Below are 22,025 nucleotides of genomic sequence, written 5' to 3' on the forward strand. Positions count from 1 at the left end.
ATATACACTATGATTTTAGGCAGCCCTGTATTGGGCGAAATGTGGACCACATTGGGTACACTTATTAATAAAGGATTGCTTTATGTGAGAACATTATTTTGGGATCTGCTCATCTTTCTTCACTGATAACATCTGTGGCTCTTTAGAGCCTCTTCCATTTTGCTGTCTACTAAGTGGATAGTGCCACAGCAGTCAGAACAGAAAAGAACATAAGAATAGCTATACTGGGTCAGACGAATGGTCCACCTAGCCCTGTATTCTGCTTCCAACTATGGCCAATCCAGGTCACAAGTACCTGCAAGAAACCCAAATAGTAGCAACATTCCATGGTACAAATCCCAGGAAACCATGCTACCAATTCAGCGGCACTCTCCTGTTAGGTGCTGGTCCCAGTAATGAGAGTTAACTGGGTAGGAGTTATTCCTACATGGTTAACTCCTGCTAAATATTGACCTGAGTGTGGCTGAATTTTGCCACTTCAAATATAACTTTACTGCCAAGGCCCAGCCCACTCCAAACCATGCCTCTTGGTCTATGCATATGTTTTATGCATAGAACCCGTGACTATGCAGTGTATACATAAAATTATGCCTAGCGGGGGGCAAATTTTGAAACATATTGCCAAGCATGAGTCTTTTAAGAATATCAGACTCATTGTTATTTCTATTATTTGATTACACAGATTTCTGTAACTTGTTTAATTTTGATTTTACAATACTGTTGGATATTGCAATGATATTTATCTCTCCTATGCATAATGTTCACCACTTTTTGCTCTGTCATTTTTTCATGGTGGTTCATTCATTCACTCATACAGCTTTATTAATATTTGAAAATTCAACAATACCAGTGTAACACTTTGATGATTATATTGGCAATGATTATAAAGTGCTTGTTGCTCCCTTTTTTTCCATCTTCTCACATGGATTAATAGTCCATGAAAGACTCAAAATAATGCATTTTTGTTCTGTTGGAAACAGCATTTATGAAATATATTTTTGATCATGTCTGCTCCTTCTCTTCTCCTTTCCTGCCTCTCATGGGTACTGAGATGCTTCTCACCTCTTTCTCAGGAGATATGAGGTAATGATGAGGATCAGGACAAAGGCTCCACTGGTTGCATATATCATCCAGGCTGAAAGAGGAACAGGCTTATGAGAGGTCAGTCTGACAGGGGCGCTGATACCATATTTAAAATTCTGTAACACAAATACTCTAATACGATCACTGCCCTGATAGTGATAACCAATCACACTTACAGTACATTTTGAAACACAGAAACAAAATATGATGAAAGCTAAGTACCATAAAGTATATCTAATCAGCCGTAATACAACTTACTCAGATACCATCACTGACCAATAGTCAGAACCTAATCACACTCATGCTCTGACACCTTTAATGTCACAAAATGAGAACCTATCATTCCTATACACTAATATCAATGTCACAATAGGTATAACTATAGCCCTCAGGTTCCATGCAGGTAGATGGTGTGACAAAGATTAGAAATCTCAGCAGCAAATTTCGGAAATACTGTGACAATTCAGCAGCACATTTGTATTACTTTGCATATGATATAATGCAAATTGTTTTGTGTAATAAAAACAAATGCAGTTTTACAACATTACTTTTGTTTTTGTATAACTTTTGTTATGGGAGTTTTAATGAGTAGGGGGATCTCAGATATCAGATTAGGACAGTGGTTCCCAAACTTTTTTAGTTCACGGCACCCTTCATGTCCAAGCAATTTTTTATGGCACCCCCAGTCACACAAGTGTCTGCCCCCCCACCCTGGCCACACAGGTCTCTCCCCCCCCCCACCCCCCCCACCCCGGCCATACAGGTCTCCATCTTTTTATCTGCACAAATATATCAGTGCTAGGGTGTCCCTATAACCAGCCTCTCCAAATAACACACTGATTACGATTTATAACAAATTACTACTCTACCTATGAAAAGTTATTCCATTATTATACTTCCTCTTTGTACATCTGTATGCTGCACAAGGCAGCATGTTTAAAAATATAAGTGAGATTAAATAAAAAATGCTACCAACAATAAAGAATGACAACTTGGGTGCAGCAGCTCATAGATTTGATTGCTTTTTTTTGAATGGGAAAGGAAACAGAGACTGACCTATTGGCTTCAACTTTTTGACTTCATCCAATCTCCTGTTTTCATCCAATCTCCTTGGCAGTTGCCTCTGCGAGTCCAGAGTGCTGTCTGCTCCCTGACCCCAATGGCTGTGACAAAAAAAAAAAAACAAGCGCAGGGCCACAGCAGCCTTCAGGTATGCGCGCTGTTGGCTCTGCTGGTCCTCTGCCCCCGCTGATGTCAACTTCCAGTTCTGGAGGCAGAGGACCAGCAGAACTGACAGCACATGCCTGAAGGCTGCTGCAGCCCTGTGCTTGCTTTTTTTTTTTGTTTTGTTTTCTGCAGCTGCTGCGCTGCTTTCTGCAATAGTGGTTTGGGCAGGAAGGAGGTCAGGATTTGCTGCGGCACCTCAGAGAGTTTGCTGCGGCGCACCAGGGTGCCGTGGCGCACAGTTTGGGAAACACTGGATTAGGATATGGAGAGGATTTGGGGATAGGTGAAGCAAGGAGAAAGAATAGGTCTCAGAGATAGGAGAGGAAAAGGAGATTTGGGTTTGAGGAGGAGGGGGGGTTGATCAGGGTTCAGGAGGAGAAAGGGAGGGGGAAAGAGAAGGGAGTTACGGAACTAAAGAGGGGGGGGGGGGGAGAAAAGAATTGAAGTTTTGTGATCTTGGGGGAAATTTGTATGGGGAAAAAGGAGATATCTCTCCCCTGCCTTCAGTTCCACACCCCATTGCATTCTTATCTTTACTCAAACCTTTTTCCCTACTGCCTGCCACTTTCTCCATACCAGTTGCCTGCTCAATCCCCCTCCCCGATCTCCTCTACATACACAACCCTGCCAATCCCCTGACTCTTTTTTCACACATATGACAAACACCTTTCTACCTAATTGATCAAGTAATCCCCCAAGCCCTCTTTTCACAATTTATTTGTTTATTTATTTAAACAATTTATTACCCGCTTGATCTTCTATCCTTGGTGGAGTACATAATAATATATACAATCAAATAAGAACATACTTGAGTGAGTGTGCTTTCCTATTTATTTTATGGCATTCCCACTAGTTAGGTAGGTTTGGTTTTATGTAGCTTATGTATTATAAACTGTTTCGATTTGCATGCAAGAGAAGCGGTATAGCAAACCTTATAAATGATAAATGATACTTTAAAAAAATCCAACACTAAAGGGTCCTTTTACCAAGCTGTGGTAAAAGAGGCTCTGCGGTGGTGTTGGCGCATGGATTTGCCACAGCAGGTAAAATGCTTTAAAAAAAAAAAAAGGTAATGGCTGTGCAGTAGGTTAACCACTTGCCGTGTGGCCATTTCCTGAGGAAGCCCTTATCTCAGGCGCGCCCCCAATCCTATATAATAATTTGCACCTCCAACGTTCCATGACTGGCTGGCTGGCTGTCTGGGTTCATAACATCTCCTGACATCAGCCAGCCTCCAGCGTTCCATTCCCCCTCACTGTCCCACCCTCGCGTCAAGACGTAATGACGTCAGAGGGCGGAACAGTGAGAGGGAAGGGAACGCTGGAGGCGAGCTGACGTCAGGAGGGTTGTTACAAACGGAACGGAAGCCAGCGCTAGCCAGCCAGAGAACGTTCAGGTACAAATCGAGGGGAGGAGAGAATCGTGGGACATCGAGGGGAGGAAGGTTAGGGGAGGGCAGGGCAGAGGAGAATTGATAGACATGGATGGGATAGGAGGACAGTAGAGGAGAGAATTGCGGGACACGGATGGGAGGGCAGGGAAGAGGAGAATCGCTGGACATGGAGGGGAGGGAAGAATCGCTGGACATGGAGGGGAGGGCAGGGGAGAGAGAAAAAAAAGGTAACATCACAGCCTTCCTAGGGCCCGTTTCATTGCTGAGGAAACGGGCATGGTTCCACTAGTGCTTAAATAAAAAATAAATTTCTGAAGTGCTGGAAATGGCGCATGGTGAGGGCAGGAACTGCCGCCGGGCTCCTGCGGTAGGCTAGCAGTAGTGCCAAACTGGCATGTGGCAAGCCAACAGTAGGCTTGCCATGCTTTGTAAAAGGGCCCCTAAATGAGGACTCATCCATAAAATACCAATTCAATCTGTGCTAACATCAAAGGCTAATTTAAGTAAAAAAATGTATAAATTCTATTTGAAAACTTGTCTGACTCACACGTTGTTATTTGAAATTATTATACCATATATTAATACGAAACTCCTGAGGCAGGCACATTTGAGCTGAAACACAGTGCTGTGTTAAGTCATCAATAAAGATTATTCTTCACCTTTGATGTCCTTTGGTTTGATTTTGAAGTGTCATTATCTGTCTCCCAGTCCTACTCATTGTCTGTGACCTCTTGTGGGATTCTGGTGTTCCTCCACGCTTGTGGACTCCTTATGCTTTCCATAATTTTGGACCAATCGCATAAAAATAGAGAACCTATATTCCTTAACTTTGATGGTGTGAGATAAAGGAACATCAAGCCAAATTCACCTCTACTTATCCCCAAGTTTCTTTTTTAGAGACATACTACCCCTCCATTGAGGCAAGAGCTCCAGTTACTCTTTCACACACTTCCCGCATCCACCTTGCTGATCCCCTCAGCTCCTCTTACGCTACCCATCCACAATCCCTCATACACTAACTATGCAGGAAACCAGTGATCCTGGTTACAACAATATTACAATCACATTATTGACACTGACTGTTTTAAATGAGTTGATAAGTTGGGAGAAGGATGCTTTAAGGATTTGGGGAAGGAAAAATGATTTGGGACAGCATGGGGGTCAACAGCACTGGGATTTCCCTCCATCCTCCATCTTTCCCTTACCTCCAATGCTGGGGGTGAAGGGTTCAGTGCTGTGAAAATAGTTGATAGTCAATCCATCTGACAGTGTGCTAAGAACCAGTCCATCCAGGTGTTCTGTTTGTGCCAGTTCTTGATCCTGAACTGTGATGCTCTTCACACCTGTGCACATACAAACCAGAGATGAACAATGGGTTTCAGGGACTGCCTCATCTCTTAGTTTCCCTCTCTTGAAACTCCTGTACACCTCAAATATACAAGCAACTCTTTTTTCAGTGTTCACAGTAATCATAAAATGGTGCATGGTGCTCCAGTCTAGCTGCTGTTTCTACAGGATTTGTGATAGCATTTTATGAAGACACACAGGTGCTTATATGTTTTTAAAAATAAGCACTTATGTGGCTTTTATTTAAGACTAGTAAAAAAGGCCCGTTTCTGACACAAATGAAACGGGCACTAGCAAGGTTTTCCTTGGAGTGTGTATGTTTGAAAGAGTGTGTGTGAGAGTGACTGTGTGAGAGAGAGAGAGTGAATTTACGAGTGTGTGTGTGTGACAGAGGGTGAGACTGGGTGCGAGTGTGTCTGTGAGAGAGAGAGTGTGTGTGTGTGAGAATAAGAGTGTGTGCCAGGCCCCCCCTCCCTCTCTCCCTCCCTCCCAGTTTCAGGGTCGTCCCCTCCCTCCCAATTCCAGGGTCGTCTGTCCCCTCCCTCCCTCTCTTTGAGTGCCAGGGTCATCCCCTCCCTCTCTTCGAGTGCCAGGGTCGTCCCCTCCCTCCCTCTCTTCGAGTGCCAGGGTCGTCCCCTCCCTCTCTTCAAGTGCCAGAGTCGTCCCCTCCCTCCCTTTGAGTGCCAGGGTCGTTCCCTCCCTCCCTCCGAGTTCCAGGGTCGTCCCCTCCCTTCCTTCTGTCCGAGTTCCAGGGTCGTCCCCTTCTTTCTGTCCGAGTTCCAGGGTTGTTCCCTCCCTCCCTCCGAGTTCCAGGGTCGTCCCCTCCCTCCCTCCGAGTTCCAGGGTCATCCCCTCCCTCCCTCCGAGTTCCAGGGTCGTCCCGTCCCTCCCTCCCTCCCTCCGTGTTTCAGGGTCGTCCCCTCCGGATTTATCCTTTATACGGAGAAGGAAACATTGTTGATTTAAACTTAGAATGAACTCTCTACTTATGTTATGGAGGGATTGTTGCGGTCATGAGTGAAGTTCGCCTTGCTGGGGTCCCAGTCGATAAAGTGAAGTAAAAGTGGCTGTGGTGTACAGTCCAATCCCTGTTGGAGGTTTTTGATGTCCAGCCGTTAATTGGGCAGTGCTGGGATAGCCCTGCAGGGAGGGGTGGGGGCTGAGGGGGGGGGGGTGATGCGCCGAGAGGGGGGGCTTTGGTGATGTGCCGAGGAGGGGGGGTCCTGCTCCTGATCACCGCAGCCTGGCTGCTGCCAGCTGCCCTGCTCTTTCCCATTGCCTTCCCTGGTGGTGCCCTGATCCGCGTCCACGTCACGCGCCCTGCCCCCTCCCAGGTCAGCCCCGTCCCCCAGGGGTGTGGCCACAATGGCGACAGTGACGTCAGCCAGGGCTTCGGAGCCTAGCAGACCAACTCTGAAGAAAGTCACGGACACAGGTAGCCAGACGCATAGAACGTTGGAGGTAAGAATTATTATATAGGATTGTAGATTTGATGATATTGTTACTTGCTTTGAATATGATTGATTAGGGATTTGGCAGGATACAAATCTTTACATTAAACAACATTTCACACATAAGTGACTTGTTTTAAAATTACCCTCAGAAAGTCCACATGAACTTACAACAGTTAGGTGACTTGCTGAAAGATATCCAGTGAGTGAGCAGAGTAATGACTCAAGTGATAAAGGTTCACTTCTCTAGACTCTAGCTGACTTAGGTTTAGTTCTAATAAGAGACAACGAAGACCAGACTAACTTCCTTACCATGGTACCAGAGTGCGAAGCCTTGAGCCTGAAAGATTTCATTAGACTGGAAAGTCAACAGTAGGTAGTCAGTGAGCAGGATCATGACTCCCTCTGGTTTATGATGCCCATCAAATTGTGCGAGAATCCTATTGGTGTGCCCGTCCCTTAGCTCCACTCGGTCATTCTCATCCCGGATCTCAAAGATCTTAAAGTGTACTTCCATACCCACACAGCCCAAGGGGCGCACATTCCATGTGCAATTGCTGTCTGCACCATAATCATCTGGAAACTCTGGGGAGTAGATGACACCGGAGGTATTGTTGTCGTCACCCTCACAGGCACCAACTGCCACTGCACAAAAAATATATCAATGGTAAGCACTGGCCAAAATCCTTCAAGACTGACACAGATGTTCATACAAAATCATTTATGTATTTGAGGGGCACAGGGAGGGGTGGGCAGCCTGATTCAAATTTGGTATCTGTCATAGCCAGCAATTGAAAAATGATAAAATTATAGTTTGGCTACATAGTTTTTGATTAATTGTGACTGAGAAATTTAAACATTCGCATCTTTTTATAAGGCCTTAAACTAATTAGATAAAGTACTAGCTTTACAATGTCTTCTTTTATACAAAGGGCTGTTAGCTGAGCAGTGTGATATTAATTTTGGGAATCACTCATCAAAACCATGATAGCCATGTGCATATTGTGGAGCCATACTCACCATCATAGATTCCAATCCTGCCATCACCCCCACACAGCTCACTGGACTTCCCAAAGCACACTTGATCACACTCCACTGCACTGACACGATGGTTCTTTCTCATGTCTGTCTCATTCCCACAAAAGCAGGCATAGCCAGCTTCCACACCTGCATACTGTGAAGAAAAAAGGGCAGGCATCTGTCCATATGACTAGCTATTTGATTACTGATCCATCTATGTAGTCATCCACCTATCTGCCTATCCTAGAATATATATTTAAGTGAAGCCTCATCTTGCACTGGATATTGAAGTAGGAATTGGGACATCCAGGACAGGATGTTCCCAATTCTCCAAGTATTTTACAAAAGGCTCTGCTGAACATGGAGCCTTTTGTTAAATATATATAAGAATGCTACCAAATACATGTGTTCTTTCCAGTATGTCCAGAGGCAACAACCATTTCTCACACACAAAAAAAGTTCCAAAAAAGAATGGCATTATTCAGAGCTTTACATGTGTGAGTGTTGATCTTTCAATGTACACTTGTGTTTCCTGCCACTTATATATGCAATTGCTACAATTTTCAATATCATACATACAAGAGAAGCCAGTTAAAGAGCCAAGTGAATTAGCTATTTTTTGTTCTTTTTTGAGATGATGTTAGAATCACTGAGGTCAGCACAATTGCTCCTTAGAATCTGACATTTGAGGCTGGCAAAAAATATTTTTAAAGTATTTTTTTAGGGTGGGAGGGGGTTAGTGACCACTGGGGGAGAAAGGGGAGGTGATCCACGATTCCCTCTGGTTGTCATCTGGTCAGTTCGGGCACCTTTTTAAGGCTTGGTCGCAAGAAAAAATGGACCAAGTAAAGTCGGCCAAGTGTTCATCAGGGACGCCCTTCTTTTTTCCATTATCAGCTGAGGACGCCCATGTGTTAAGCAGGCCCCAGTCCCGCCTTTGTTACGTTTCCAACATGCCTCCAGGAACTTGGTTGTCCCCACGATGGAAAGCAGTTGGGGACGCCCAAAATCGGCTTTCAATTATGCCGATTTGGGCGACCCTGGGAGAAGGACGCCCATCTTCCGCTTTGTATCGAAAGATGGGCGTCCTTCTCTTTTGAAAATATGCCTGATATTATACCAAATGGAAACAGAACCAGAACACCAGAAAGAAAGGACAGTATAAACAATAGCACAAGATACAAAATGAGAGAGCAAGGGAATAAAGGGAAAGACGAACAGACTTAATTCTCTGTTATTCAGAGCACTTCATTTCTTACCCGATACCCTTTCTTTCGACAGAAACGGATGCAGACCTGCACAGTGAGTTTGGTGGAGGTGCCACTGCTACCTGCAAGAGCTAATGGATTCCCTGAATCTAGAAAACATCCCATATATCCAGGCACTGTAAGAAAAAAAGATACAAAATAGGGACTATATTATACGACCTACCACTGTGGGAAGAAAACAACAGCCACAAGACAGAGAAATCCAAGCATTCGTAGATGCCTACAGTTGAAATTAAATTACAAAAATCAACAACCTAACAACATTCACACAGTCATTTTTCCTGCTAAGAAACAGTGGCATAGCTAAGAGTGGACCCCAGGGGTGTAGCTAGGTGGGGCTATGTGGGCATGGGACCCCACAGATGGAGCCCTGGTCCCCTCTATTTTTGACCCCCCCCCCCCCGCCGCCACCCCTCCCCGCCACTTTCAATCCCCCCTCCCCCGCCGCCACCAGGTACCTTAGCTGGCGGGGGTCCCCAACCCCTGTCAGCCAAAATCTTCTTCAGTGCCGGTCTATGGCGCCTTCGCTGATCTGTTTCTGTGAGTCCTGATTCCTGACGTCCTGTATGCATGTCCTGCACGTTACGTGCACGCAGGATATCAGGAGTCAGGACTCACAGAAACAGACCAGCGAAGAAGACTTTGGCTGGTGGGGGTTGGGGACCCCCGCCAGCAAAGGTACCTGGCAGCTGTGGTGATGGGGGACAGTCGGCGGCGGGAGTGGAGGGTCAAAAGTGGCAGGGGGGGTTGGTGGCTGGGGGAGGCAGGCTAAACTGTGCCCCCTCACCTCAGGCTCTGGACCCCCTCCCGTCGAGGTCTGGCTATGCCCCTGGTGGGTCTGTGTGGGCCCAGGCCCACCCACTTTGGGTTCATGCCCATCCAGTGGCAGCACACCTATGATGTGGCTGGCAGGGATTCCCAAGCTCCACCAGCTGAAAATGCCCAACAACTGTCCCTCCTTCATACCTTGTAAATATCAGATCTTCACCTGCACAAGTAGCGACTGATACATACTGCTTGCATAGACCCCACACCACAGCCTTCCCTCTGACATATTCCCGCCTATGTGGAAACAGGAAGTTGCATCAATGGGAAGGCTATGGGGCCAGCATGAGCAGTGTGTATTAGTTGCTGCTCGCTGCTGGTGAAAATCTGCTATTTAAAAGGTATGCGGCAGAGGGGGGATGTTTGAAAGACCATATCGCATGCAGGTGAGAGAAGGAGAGACCAAATCACCTGTGGGACGGGGAGGGGTTCTTCTGCCCACTCATGTTGGGCCCAGGCCTACCCAAAATTGGGTGTCTGGCTATGCCCCTGCTAGGAAAGAAGCACATCATAGAAGCACTAGAGGTCTGATTGTCTCTGCTAATTTGACCTCCTTATGCAGATCCTAAAATGACAGCTTAGACAGCTATAAAGCTAGGCTTATACGTTACCCTTATAGGGGTAAATTCAGTAAATGGCACCTAAAGATTGGCGCCAAAAAAAATACAGGGCTTAGGGCTATTCTATAAACAGTGCTCAGTTAGGCGCCATTTATAAAATAGTGTTACGTGCCGGGAACCATGGCTACATTTAGATGCAACCATTTACAGCAACGAAACCCTGATGTAAATCCCTGCGCCTAAATTAGGTGTAGATCCCCCTTACTCTGTAACAGCGTGCATAAATTGTGGGAAGGTCCCTGATCCGCCCATGCCCCTTCATAGCCACGCCCCCTTTTTAGAGCAACACATATTTACACATGGATCCTTGCACATAAATATATGCATATAATTTTTAATGCCAATTAGCACTGATAACTGATTGTTAGCTCTTAATTATTGGCACTAATTGGCTCGTTGTTCAATTAAATTGCATGCACAAATCAGGCGCATGCCCAAATTAGCACCCGCATGTTAAAGCGCCATTTATATAATTAGGGGTTAAATTTTTCTCTGGTCTTGACTTTTTACAGCATGGCAAAGAAAAAATACAATGTGTACAATGGTTGGTTGCTTGCCTGAGTTCAAATCCTACACTGTGATTTCTCTCAGGTAGCTGGCCTCTGGCCAACTCAGCTATCCATCTACTTTCAAGTCTTAGCTGGGAGGTAAAGAAGACGGAGGAAGGCAGCGGGAAACCACTGGCTAATACTGTGTCAAGAAACTGTCAACTTGGTACTTGTATACAAAGGACTACCTCTCTCTTTACCTAAATTTCAATACAAATTAAATAAAATAAAAGAAATGATAATAAACCTGTTTTATGACTTTCCAACCACAGGCTGTTTATTTTAATCCTTCTTTGACTATTTTTGGAACTCAATAAAAAGTCGTATTTGTCAGGCTACAGTGCTGAATGAAGCAGGTTCAGATTTTGGGGGAAAGAGGCTAGGTATGTTAGCTTTCTTAAGGACCATGTGGGCCGACATCACTGTCCCTCGCAAGAGCAGAAGTGAGAGGGTCCAGAGGGATGTCTTACTTTGGCAGGTGGGAATGTCACAGTACTTCCAGTAGACGCCCTCTTCTGTCTCAGATACATAGCACCATGGTTGCACGTCACCATCTGGGTTCCTGTAGAAAACAAGTCAAAACTGTGAAACTTCTTATAACATTATCGGGCTCATTTTCCAAAAATACTTCTCAAAAACGGAATAAAGTGTCATTTGAATGAAAAACATCCAAATCACGATTTTTGAAACTCAAATTTGAGTTATTTTTCTCTGCAGTGCATTCAAATCACAAGGGGGCGTGATTTTGGTGTTCCCAAAACTTGGCTGTTTTTCCTACCGTAATGGAACAAAGCAAAAATGTCCAGAGCTAAAAAATAAACGTTGTGGTCTAGACCTGTTTCAATCACACCTAAGTCACAAAATGGTGACCTAAGTGATGAGATGACCACTGGAGGGATTAAGGCATGACACTGCCCACCTTACTCCCCCAGTGGTCACTGACTCACTCATCCAAAAGATGTGAAAGAAACAGTATATGCTAGCCTTTATGACAGGACTGGCTATAACATCTAAAGCTATTAGAGCAGCAAGCAGGTCACTGGAGCAGCCTAGTGGTTGGTGCAGTGGACTGTAGAGAAGGGGACCCAGGCCCATATCCCACTCTAACTAGTACACTTGTGGTGGAAAGCGTGAGACCTCCAAAACCCACCAAAACCTACTGTACCTACATATAGGTGACACCTGCAGGCATAAGGGCTATTATGGTGGTGTACAGCTGGGTACAATAGGTTTTTGGTGGGTTGTGGAGGAGGGCTCACCATACAATATAAGGGGGTAACAGTGAGATGTGTACCTAGCAGCTTTTATGTGAAGTCCACTGCAGTGCCCCCTAGAGTGTCCCACTGTTCTGCTAGGATGTCTATACACCATTGCAATAGCCCTTATGGCTGCAGTATATGTGGGTACCGTACACAGATTTCTGGTGGGTTTTGGAGGGCTCACACTTTCCACCACAAGTACACTTTCTCCACAGTGCACTGCACTGACCACTAGGCTACTCCAGGGACTTGCTTGCTGCTCTAATAGAACTGGCTGTAACATCTGAGGATGACATAGAGGCTGGAATGTATCATTTTTTTTCACATTTTTTGGGGGGTGGGAGGTGGTGAGTGACCACTGGGGGAGTAAGGGGGGGGGTCATTCCTTTATTCCTTCAGTGGTCATCTGATCATTTAGGGCACCTTTTTATGACTGGCGGTTGTCAGGTTTGAAGGCGTTTTTCTGAATAGAGACGAGCTGTCCAAACAATGGGAGTTTTACCCCGATCGGTTTACTCACCTCTTGCGCTACAGTTTGCAAGTTGACTGATAGGAGTTTATTGACCCCTGATGCAGGCGTTTGTATGCCGAAACACGGCCCATGTCGGGTATTTGTGATATTAAAGGACTCCATTTTTTCTCAATCCTGAAGGCCCAGTTTCTGCTTCTTTTTTGTTTGCTTAGTCATTATTATAACAGGTCTAGCTCAAAACGTCTTATTTTTATGTCCTGGACATTTTCGTTGTGTTCCATTATGGCTGAAAAACGCCCAGGTCTTAGAATGCCAACATCCCACTCTTAACACACCCTGACATGCCCCTTTGAGATTTGGATGTACTGCATAGAAAAATGTCTGGGGTAAGAAAACAAGAAGGCAATCGGTCCACAATATCTTTAATAAATCATATTGATGCTCCAAAGGTTCATACTCAAATGCCAGATACGGCCATGTTTCTCCAAGAATAAAGGCTGTATCAGGGGCATAAAGTATCAGTTGGTGCAAACCTAAACAGTCCACCAACATAAGTCAATGTGCATTACCCTTGTTCCAAACGGACCCATGAAGATGCATATTAACCTATGTTGGTGGAATGTTTACATTTGCACCAACTGGTACTTTATGCCCCTGACACAGCCTTTATTCTTGGCTAAACATAGCCAAGTTGGGCATTTGATTGTGAACCCTAGGAGCATCAATACAATTTATTAAAAACTGCATTTTCTTCACCAAGGTCTGCTTTTAAAAAAACGTCTGTAAAATGGGTTTCAAAAATACCGATTTGGACATTTTGGTGAGAAAAACGTCCAAATGGTGCTTTATGCCACTTCTTAGATGTTTTTCTCTTTCGAAAATGAACTCCATAGGCATCCACTTGTCTTTATAAAATCAGCTGCAAATAGACACCTTCTTGTCCATTCCATCTAGGCAACCTGTTGTAAAATTAGCTCAATATCAACAACTGCTTCTCATATATATAAATAAATTCTAACCAACACCTAGGCCATGTAGGAAACTAAAACTCTATACATTTTGGATGTAATTTTATAACAGGCAGCCTATGTTTGAAGGCCACATTAGCAATGCACTACTAACAGTGAGCTAAAATGAGTTCAACATTCAAGGAGAAGACTTGGTCTCTTAATTCCCAACTATTTATTACATATAAGTGAAAAAAGAACTTACCGTAAGTAGTTGAATTAAGAGTGCTGCACTGATTCTTTTCTGGGTGCAGTTTGATCAACTGATTGACTGCCTGACAAACTTAAGGAGAGGATGCAGTGGTGTAGCTGGAATAGAATGGGCTCCTTTAACACCATCTCTCCCAAGGTAGTAGGGATCAGAGGAGAGAGGGGGGGACGGACCCTTTTGAGTTCCAGTAACCAAACCCCTACAAGAAACACATTCCAGACCTATCTAGAAAATCTGTCATAATAAAGCAGCACTAATGTCTAGGACTTAGTAGCAACAACCTTACCTATAAAAGGCAGAACCCTAGAATATCAATATACTTCCTGCTGGAAAACAAACCCAGAACCAGTCAGACTGCCATAGATCCCTAAACAGATACTGGAGAAACAGAAATTATTTTCTTCTGTACTATGTAAAATAAAAAATGATCAGATTTGCACATTTCAAAAGCTGCCATATTCCAATGCCTTAGGTGAAAATAAAATTGTTCTCCATTTGTGGCCTAGGCATTTTATTTTACTAAACCACTTGGTCTCAGCCTCACCTTTCAAATTTTCTTGTGTAGTCTTAATTTAAGTCTTTTCCAGGGTCTTATTTTTATTTCTTCTTTCTTCTCCTGTCTTCTTTTCCTCTCTAAGGGGTCCTTTTACCAAGCAGCGTTAAAATGAGCCCTGCGGTAGCAGTGGTGGCAGTTTTTGCTGCACGCCAGGGCCCTTTTTAATGCAGAGGGTAAAAAAGGCCAAAAACTGACATGGCCATGCATAAAAAATTGCATTTACCATGTGGCCATGCGGGGGGGGAACACTTATCGCCATCCACTGAGGTGGCGGTAAGGACTCCTGTGGTAACCCTGTGGTAACTGGGCAGTGATTACCACCGGATTACCTCCACGCAATTACAGAAAAAATTTCCATAGTGCCGGAAATGGTGCGCACTCAAGGTGGAACTACCTCTAGCAGTTGTGTTGGGCCGCTGGTAGTTCCAGGTTGCCACTAAAAAGTGAGGTGAGGGAAGCTCTTAGAGCTAAAAGAAAATCCTTCAGAAAATGGAAGATGGTACCGACTGAAAATAATAAGAAACAGCATAAGGAATGTCAAATCAAATGCAAAGCGCTGATAAGGAAGGCTAAGAGGGACTTCAAAAAAAAGATTGTGTTGGAGGCAAAAACACATAGTAAAAATTTTTTTTTAGGTATATTAAAAGCAGGAAGCCGGCAAAAGAATAAGTTGGACCGCTAGATGACCGAGGAGTAAAAGGGGTGATCAGGGAAGACAAAGCCGTAGTGGAGAGATTAAATGAATTCTTTGCTTCGGTCTTCACCGAGGAAGATTTGGATGGGATACCAGTGCTGGAAATGGTATTCGAAGCTGATGAGTCGGAGAAACTTAATGAATTCTCTGTAAACCTGGCGGATGTAATGGGGAAGTTCTACAAACTGGAGTAGCAAATCTCCTGGACCGGATGGTATTCATCTCAGAGTACTGATAGAACTGAAAAATGAGCTTGCGGAGCTATTGTTAGTAATATGTAATTTATCCTTAAAATCCAGCACGGTAGCAGAAGATTGGAGGGTGGCCAATGTAACGCCGATTTTTAAAAAAGGTTCCAGAGGAGATCCGGGAAATTATAGACCGGTGAGTCTGACGTCGGTGCCGGGCAAAATGGTAGAGACTATTATTAAGAACAAAATTACAGGGCACATTCAAAAGCATGGATTAATGAGACAAAGGCAACATGGATTTGGTGAAGGGAAATCTTGCCTCACCAATCTAGTACATTTCTTTGAAGGGGTGAACAAACATGTGGATAAAGGGGAGCCAGTTGATATTGTGTATCTGGATTTTCAGAAGGCGTTTGACAAAATACCTCATGAAAGACTCCAGAGGAAATTGGAGAGTCATGGGATAGGAGGTAGTGTTCTATTGTGGATTAAAAACTGGTTAAAAGATAGAAAACAGAGAGTCGGGTTAAATGGTCAGTATTCTCAATGGAGAAGGGTAGTTAGTGGGGTTCCCCAGGGGTCTGTGCTGGGACTGCTGCTTTTTAACATATTTATAAATGACCTAGAGATGGGAGTAACTAGTGAGGTATTTAAATTTGCTGATGACATAAAATTATTCAAAGTCGTTAAATCTCGAGAGGATTGTGAAAAATTACAAGAGGACCTTACGAGACTGAGAGACTGGGCGTCTAAATGGCAGATGACGTTTAATGTGAGCAAGTGCAAAGTGATGCATGTGGGAAAGAGGAACCCGAATTATAGCTACGTCATGCAAGGTTCCACGTTAGGAGTAACAGACCAAGAAAGGGATCTAGGTGTCGTCGTTGATGATACGTTGAAACCTTCTGCTCAGTGTGCTGCTGTGGCTATTATTAGGAAAGGAATGGAAAACAAAAATGAGGATGTTATAATGCCTTTGTATCGTTCCATGGTGCGACCACACCTCGAATATTGTGTTCAATTCTGGTCACCAGATCTCAAAAAAGATGTAGTAGAATTAGAAAAGGTGCAGAGAAGGGCGGCGAAAATGATAAAGGGGATGGGACAACTTCCCTATGAGGAAAGACTAAAGCAGCTAGGGCTCTTCAGCTTGGAGAAAAGGCAGCTGAGAGGAGGTATGATAGAGGTCTATAAAATAATGAGTGGAGTTGAACGGGTAGATGTGAAGCGTCTGTTTACGCTTTCCAAAAATACTAGGACTAGGGGGCATGCAATGAAGCTACAATGTAGTAAATTTAAAACGAATCGGAGAAACTTTTTCTTCACTCAACGTGTAATTAAACTCTGGAATTCATTGCCAGAGAACGTGGTAAATGCAGTTAGCTTAGCGAAGTTTAAAAAAGGTTTGGACGGCTTCCTAAAGGAAAAGTCCATAGACCATTATTGAATGGACTTGGGGAAAATCCACTATTTTGGGGATAAGCAGTATAAAATGTTTTGTACTTTTTGGGGATCTTCCCAGGTATTTATGACCTGGATTGGCCACTGTTAGAAACAGGATGCTGGGCTTGATGGACCTTTGGCCTTTCCCAGTATGGCAATACTTATGTACTTATGAACCCTTTTGTAAAAGAGCCCCTAAATTTGTCTCTGACATTGATTGTTCCCCTTCTTTGTTTTTCTCTGTTCTCTCTCCTGTGCATTCCAGCTCAGCAGCTAGATTTTACCCCTCATTCTTTCCTTCTCTCACCCTCTAGTCCTCAGTTTCCCCTCTTTTAAAATCGCACCTACCTGTGAGCTTTGTATCTTCCACTCTCGTCCACTCATCTGCCCATTCTCCCATCCCCATTCCCTGTGTTAACTCCAAACCCACTTCTCCCAGCCCCAGGATCAGGTCTTTTTCCCATCAAGTTTATTTAAAGATCCTTCAGAGCTAGTGTCTCATACTTTAAATCTGATCAGACTTACAAGTCTGTTATAAAGACAACCATCTCAACATACCTGCATCAGATCCTGCAAAATGTTCTAAAACCTTGTCTGATGTTATTACAAATTAAATTACATTAAAGTTTCGATGTCACCTCAGTAAGATCAACATACAATCCGTCCACCGCAAAACACTAAGCACAAACATGGGCAAAAAACACTCAGAATCTTAACATACCATAAAAAATTAGCAGATCTCAAGAAGCAACAACCATATTGCAGAAGAAGGCAGCACTGTAAATATTACACCAGGCCCTAAAACACCAATACACTAACTAATGAAAAAACAGAACAGACTGCTACATTTTTTTTACACAGTAACTATACACAATCAAAACACATATGAAACAAGGGACCACAGAGCAGTAATACAGATATGAAGGCAACCCCCCCCCCCCAAAGAACAAAACAGAAAAGCAAACAACCCCCCCCCCCACTACCACCACAAAACTGTAAACTTCAAGAAGTCCAACTTTGCATATAAGCAATACTAGAAAAATATAAACTGAAAACCAAGATATCAGAGATGTGCATCCTAAAGCCGACATATTCTAATTAATAAATTCATTCAGAATATTCATTTTTATACCTTTGTTGTCTGTGCATTTTTCCATTTGCTTTGGTACCAGTATCTCTTTTCTGATTTTCTCTGGTTTTTCCCCAAACTCTCTTTAAATGGTCTCTTGTTCTTCTCTCTCCATGTCTATCATCATGAGTGCAAATTACTATGTTTTCTGTTTTGTCTTTGCAGGCTCTGTATTTCCTGATACCCCCTCCCACCCTGAAGCCACATCAGCATCATGTCACTGGAGGTGACATCACCCTTCTATTTTTTTTATATTTGAGTATTCTTTGTGACGCACAGCAAAGAAATGTGACAAAGGAGCCATATAGATGGAGCTCCTTTGTGCACCACTCTATATGGCTGTTTTTCTCATTCAACTCATTGCTGTTCTGCAGCTAATCACTCTGAAGAACCCATATTCAATCCCAGTTCTCTGGGGTTACCAGTTTGGAAGATTCATTTACAATTCATACAAGGTAAGATCATCTGTGCTGACAAAAGTCCTCATACAAGTTTTAGCTTCCTCCTCTTACCTAAATTCCATTTCCAGACCTGATATAGTCTCTGACTATTGGCCTTCAAAATGTTTGCTCAATTCACAAAAAAGTCCATTTCATTCATGATCTTTGTATTTAATTTGCGTGTTCTCACCACCTATTCTGATCTCATACTCCCCCAGACTGCTCTTACACAGTCCAGGAATTAACAAACTCCATAATCAGCAGGACTTGCTGGGATATAAGAAGATAGTTTATTTCAATCTCACCAATAGCAGTACAGGCAAATCAGGTATTCGTATGGTTTGAGCAGCAGTTCACGACACGTCTCTCTCTCCAGCCTTCTCTTGTAGCCTTCCTTCTCCCTTCTGATTTAATACCTCTCAGACTGCTGCTTATATACTATTCTGACCCAATTGATTCCAATGGACACTAGCTTTGTCACCAGGGTTCTTGGCCCTTATCAGTTTGATCAAAATGACTTCACATGTTATGAAGCTCTAAGTATAAACAAGATATGCTCAGAGCGCATCTTGTTAGATGACTTTGCATATTCCCCAAACCTTTCCCTAGCCCCCCCTTTGGATGTTCTCCCCCGGGGTGCAGCTGACCCAGTACTATCTCTACATAACAATAGCAACTCTTGCTCATGATGTCTTGCAGGTGCCAGTCCCAAAGCAAATGCCCCCTCCTTTGCCAGCTCAGCACTTGCTACAGTGAAATGTAACTGTGTCAAAGGTGATCTCTGATTTTTACAAGCTAGCTCTCTTTTGTATCAGAGATGATTTTGATTTTAAGAAGCCTAGCTCTTATTATGAGCCATTGGCCTGCATTTTACTGAGAGCAAGGGCTAGCAAGGCTAACATATTTCTTCATATTATAGGAGACAGTTCATTAGATTTCCTTTGCCTTCCTGAAACCTAGTTATTACATTTGGACCTTTTCTATTCAGAACAATCTTGTCCCCCAGTCTATCACTGTATGTATTCCAACCGTGTAGCAAAAAGAAAGGGAGGTGGTCTTGCAGTCTTATCTGCAGTTCAACTTACACAACTTCATTCCTATTCCTCCCCTCTCTTAGAAGGCTTATCTGTCTATATTCACTCTAAGCCCTCGCTCCAATTTTTACTAATTTACCTATCACCCCCAGTCACCCATTCCTCTCTTGTGGCTCTATATGATATTTTATCATTCCACCTAGATGATCCTCAACCATTTCTTCTATTAGAGGACTTTAACATAGATGTGTCCGTGACCTCTAATGGAACTGCTTTCAACATCAATAATGTTTTGTTGAACCATAACTTAATTCAGTATGTCCATTCACACACTCTGCAGGACACAGATTCAGTGATTTCTTCTGTGAACTTTCCTACTTTACAGATAAATATTCTTCCTGACCCACGGTTTGATCATTACTTTCTCCACTTTAAATACTTGATTCCCCAGATCTCCTTAAGGAGTCCTCCACCATACTACCAAGTGGGTAGGAATTTAAAGAATCTCACTCCTGATATGCTTCTTGCTTGGTGTGATCCTTCTTTTACTGTTTTCTAATCATTACCATTAGATGATCAAGTTTACAGTATTAATTTACTAGTAAAAAAGGCCCGTTTCTGACACAAATGAAACGGGCGCTAGCAAGGTTTTCCTCGGAGTGTGTATGTTTGGGAGAGTGTATGTGAGAGTGACTGTTTGAGAGTCAGAGTGAAAGTGTGAGTCCAATCCATGCTCCTCTGTCACCTGGCCCCTCCATTCATCCCTATCCAGCAATTCCGCTCTCTCCCTGAGGCCTGCCCTGCAATCCATATCCATCCATGCCCATCTGTCCCCTCCATTCATCCCTATCCAGCAATTCCCCTCTCCCTGAGTCCTGCCCTTCCAATCCATGCTCCTCTGTCACCTGGCCCCTCCATTCATCCCTATCCAGCAATTCCCCTCTCTGCCTGAGGCCTGCCCTGCAATCCATATGCATCCATGCCCATCTGTGCCCTCCATTCATCCCTATCCAGCAATTCCCCTCTTCCTGAGTCCTGCCCTTCCAATCCATGCTCCTCTGTCACCTGGCCCCTCCATTCATCCCTATCCAGCAATTCCCCTCTCTGCCTGAGGCTTGCCCTGCAATCCATATGCATCCATGCCCATCTGTGCCCTCCATTCATCCCTATCCAGCAATTCCCCTCTTCCTGAGTCCTGCCCTTCCAATCCATGCCCATCCATGCTCCTTTGTCACCTGGCCCCTCCATTCATCCCTATCCAGCAATTCCCCTCTCTCCTTGAGGCCTGCCCTGCAATCCATATCCATCCATGCCCATCTGTCCCCTCCATTCATCCCTATCCAGCAATTCCCCTCTCCCTGAGTCCTGCCCTTCCAATCCATGCTCCTCTGTCACCTGGCCCCTCCATTCATCCCTATCCAGCAATTCCCCTCTCTGCCTGAGGCCTGCCCTGCAATCCATATGCATCCATGCCCATCTGTGCCCTCCATTCATCCCTATCCAGCAATTCCCCTCTTCCTGAGTCCTGCCCTTCCAATCCATGCTCCTCTGTCACCTGGCCCCTCCATTCATCCCTATCCAGCAATTCCCCTCTCTGCCTGAGGCCTGCCCTGCAATCCATATGCATCCATGCCCATCTGTGCCCTCCATTCATCCCTATCCAGCAATTCCCCTCTTCCTGAGTCCTGCGCTTCCAATCCATGCCCATCCATGCTCCTTTGTCACCTGGCCCCTCCATTCATCCCTATCCAGCAATTCCCCTCTCTCCTTGAGGCCTGCCCTGCAATCCATATCCATCCATGCCCATCTGTCCCCTCCATTCATCCCTTTCCAGCAATTCCCCTCTCTCCCTGAGCCCTGCCCTCCCAATCCATGCCCATCCATGCTCCTCTATCCCCTGCCCCCTCCATTCATCCCTTTCCAGCAATTCCCCTCTCTCCCTGAGCCCTCCCCTCCAAATCCATGGCCATCCATGCTCCTCTGTCCCCTGCCGCCTCCATTCATCCTTTTCCAGCAAGTCCCCTCTCTCCCTTCCATGACCCCCCCCTCGCATCCATGCTCCTCTCTCTCCCATGTCCCAGCCTGGCCCGCCCTCTTCTCCCCCCCCCCCCTTCGCATCCATGCTGTCGTTTCTCCCCTGCCCTCCCGCTCCCATTGTTGTACTTTACTGGCCACCCTCTTCTGTCCCCCCAACATGCGTGGTTTTTTTTTTTTCTTCTTGTAAAATTTACCTCCGTGGCGGTTCCGGCAGCGAAGCGTCAGGGAAGGAGGCGGCGCTCTCGACGTCTAGGTTTCCCTTCGCTATGTTCCGCCTTCTTTTGACGTCATCCTTGACGTCAGAAGAAGGCGGAACACAGCGAAGGGAAGGCTAGACGTCAAGAGCGCCGCCTCCTTCCCTGACGCTTCGCTGCCGAGCGATGCGATTGGTTGTGTCATTGCTCCGCCCTCGACGTCATCACGTTTGACGCGTGGGCGGGGCAGACACAATGCGATCTCACCCCCTTCACTTTGCTAAGAGAGGCTTCATTAGAACGTTGGAGGTGCGTTTTATATAGAGAGATATTCTGCCTATTAACTAGGTGGATTCCATAAAACATAGATAATCAAAAAGAACAGCACACATAATCATCATCATAAAACTTATCATGCACAACAACCAGAAAAAATACATAATAAAACAAAAAGTCCAATGTTGCTTTGTGCTCACCCATCTCTCTACACATACAAATTGGTAGTACATACTACCCTGCCTCAAAACATTTCCATAAACAAGTGTATCTTTAATAATTTCTTAAAGTATCAGTGTG

The 22,025-nt window shown here is 44.5% G+C and overlaps 1 protein-coding gene across 2 annotated transcripts in view; it reads right to left on the bottom strand.

Annotated features, from left to right (window-relative positions):
* KREMEN2 (kringle containing transmembrane protein 2) overlaps positions 1-22,025 on the bottom strand; it is a 190,645-nt gene that overhangs the window by 53,085 nt on the left and 115,535 nt on the right. For both annotated transcript variants that reach the window (XM_030210192.1, XM_030210191.1), the window contains 6 exons: positions 11,253-11,344; positions 8,781-8,905; positions 7,522-7,675; positions 6,814-7,146; positions 4,909-5,046; positions 1,063-1,135 (listed from right to left, as the gene is read on the bottom strand). In XM_030210192.1, the coding sequence (XP_030066052.1) occupies positions 1,063-1,135; positions 4,909-5,046; positions 6,814-7,146; positions 7,522-7,675; positions 8,781-8,905; positions 11,253-11,344 (915 nt within the window). The remainder of the gene's footprint in view (positions 1-1,062; positions 1,136-4,908; positions 5,047-6,813; positions 7,147-7,521; positions 7,676-8,780; positions 8,906-11,252; positions 11,345-22,025) is intronic.

This window comes from Microcaecilia unicolor, chromosome 7 (assembly GCF_901765095.1).
Source record: "Microcaecilia unicolor chromosome 7, aMicUni1.1, whole genome shotgun sequence".
Taxonomy (NCBI): Eukaryota; Metazoa; Chordata; class Amphibia; order Gymnophiona; family Siphonopidae; genus Microcaecilia; species Microcaecilia unicolor.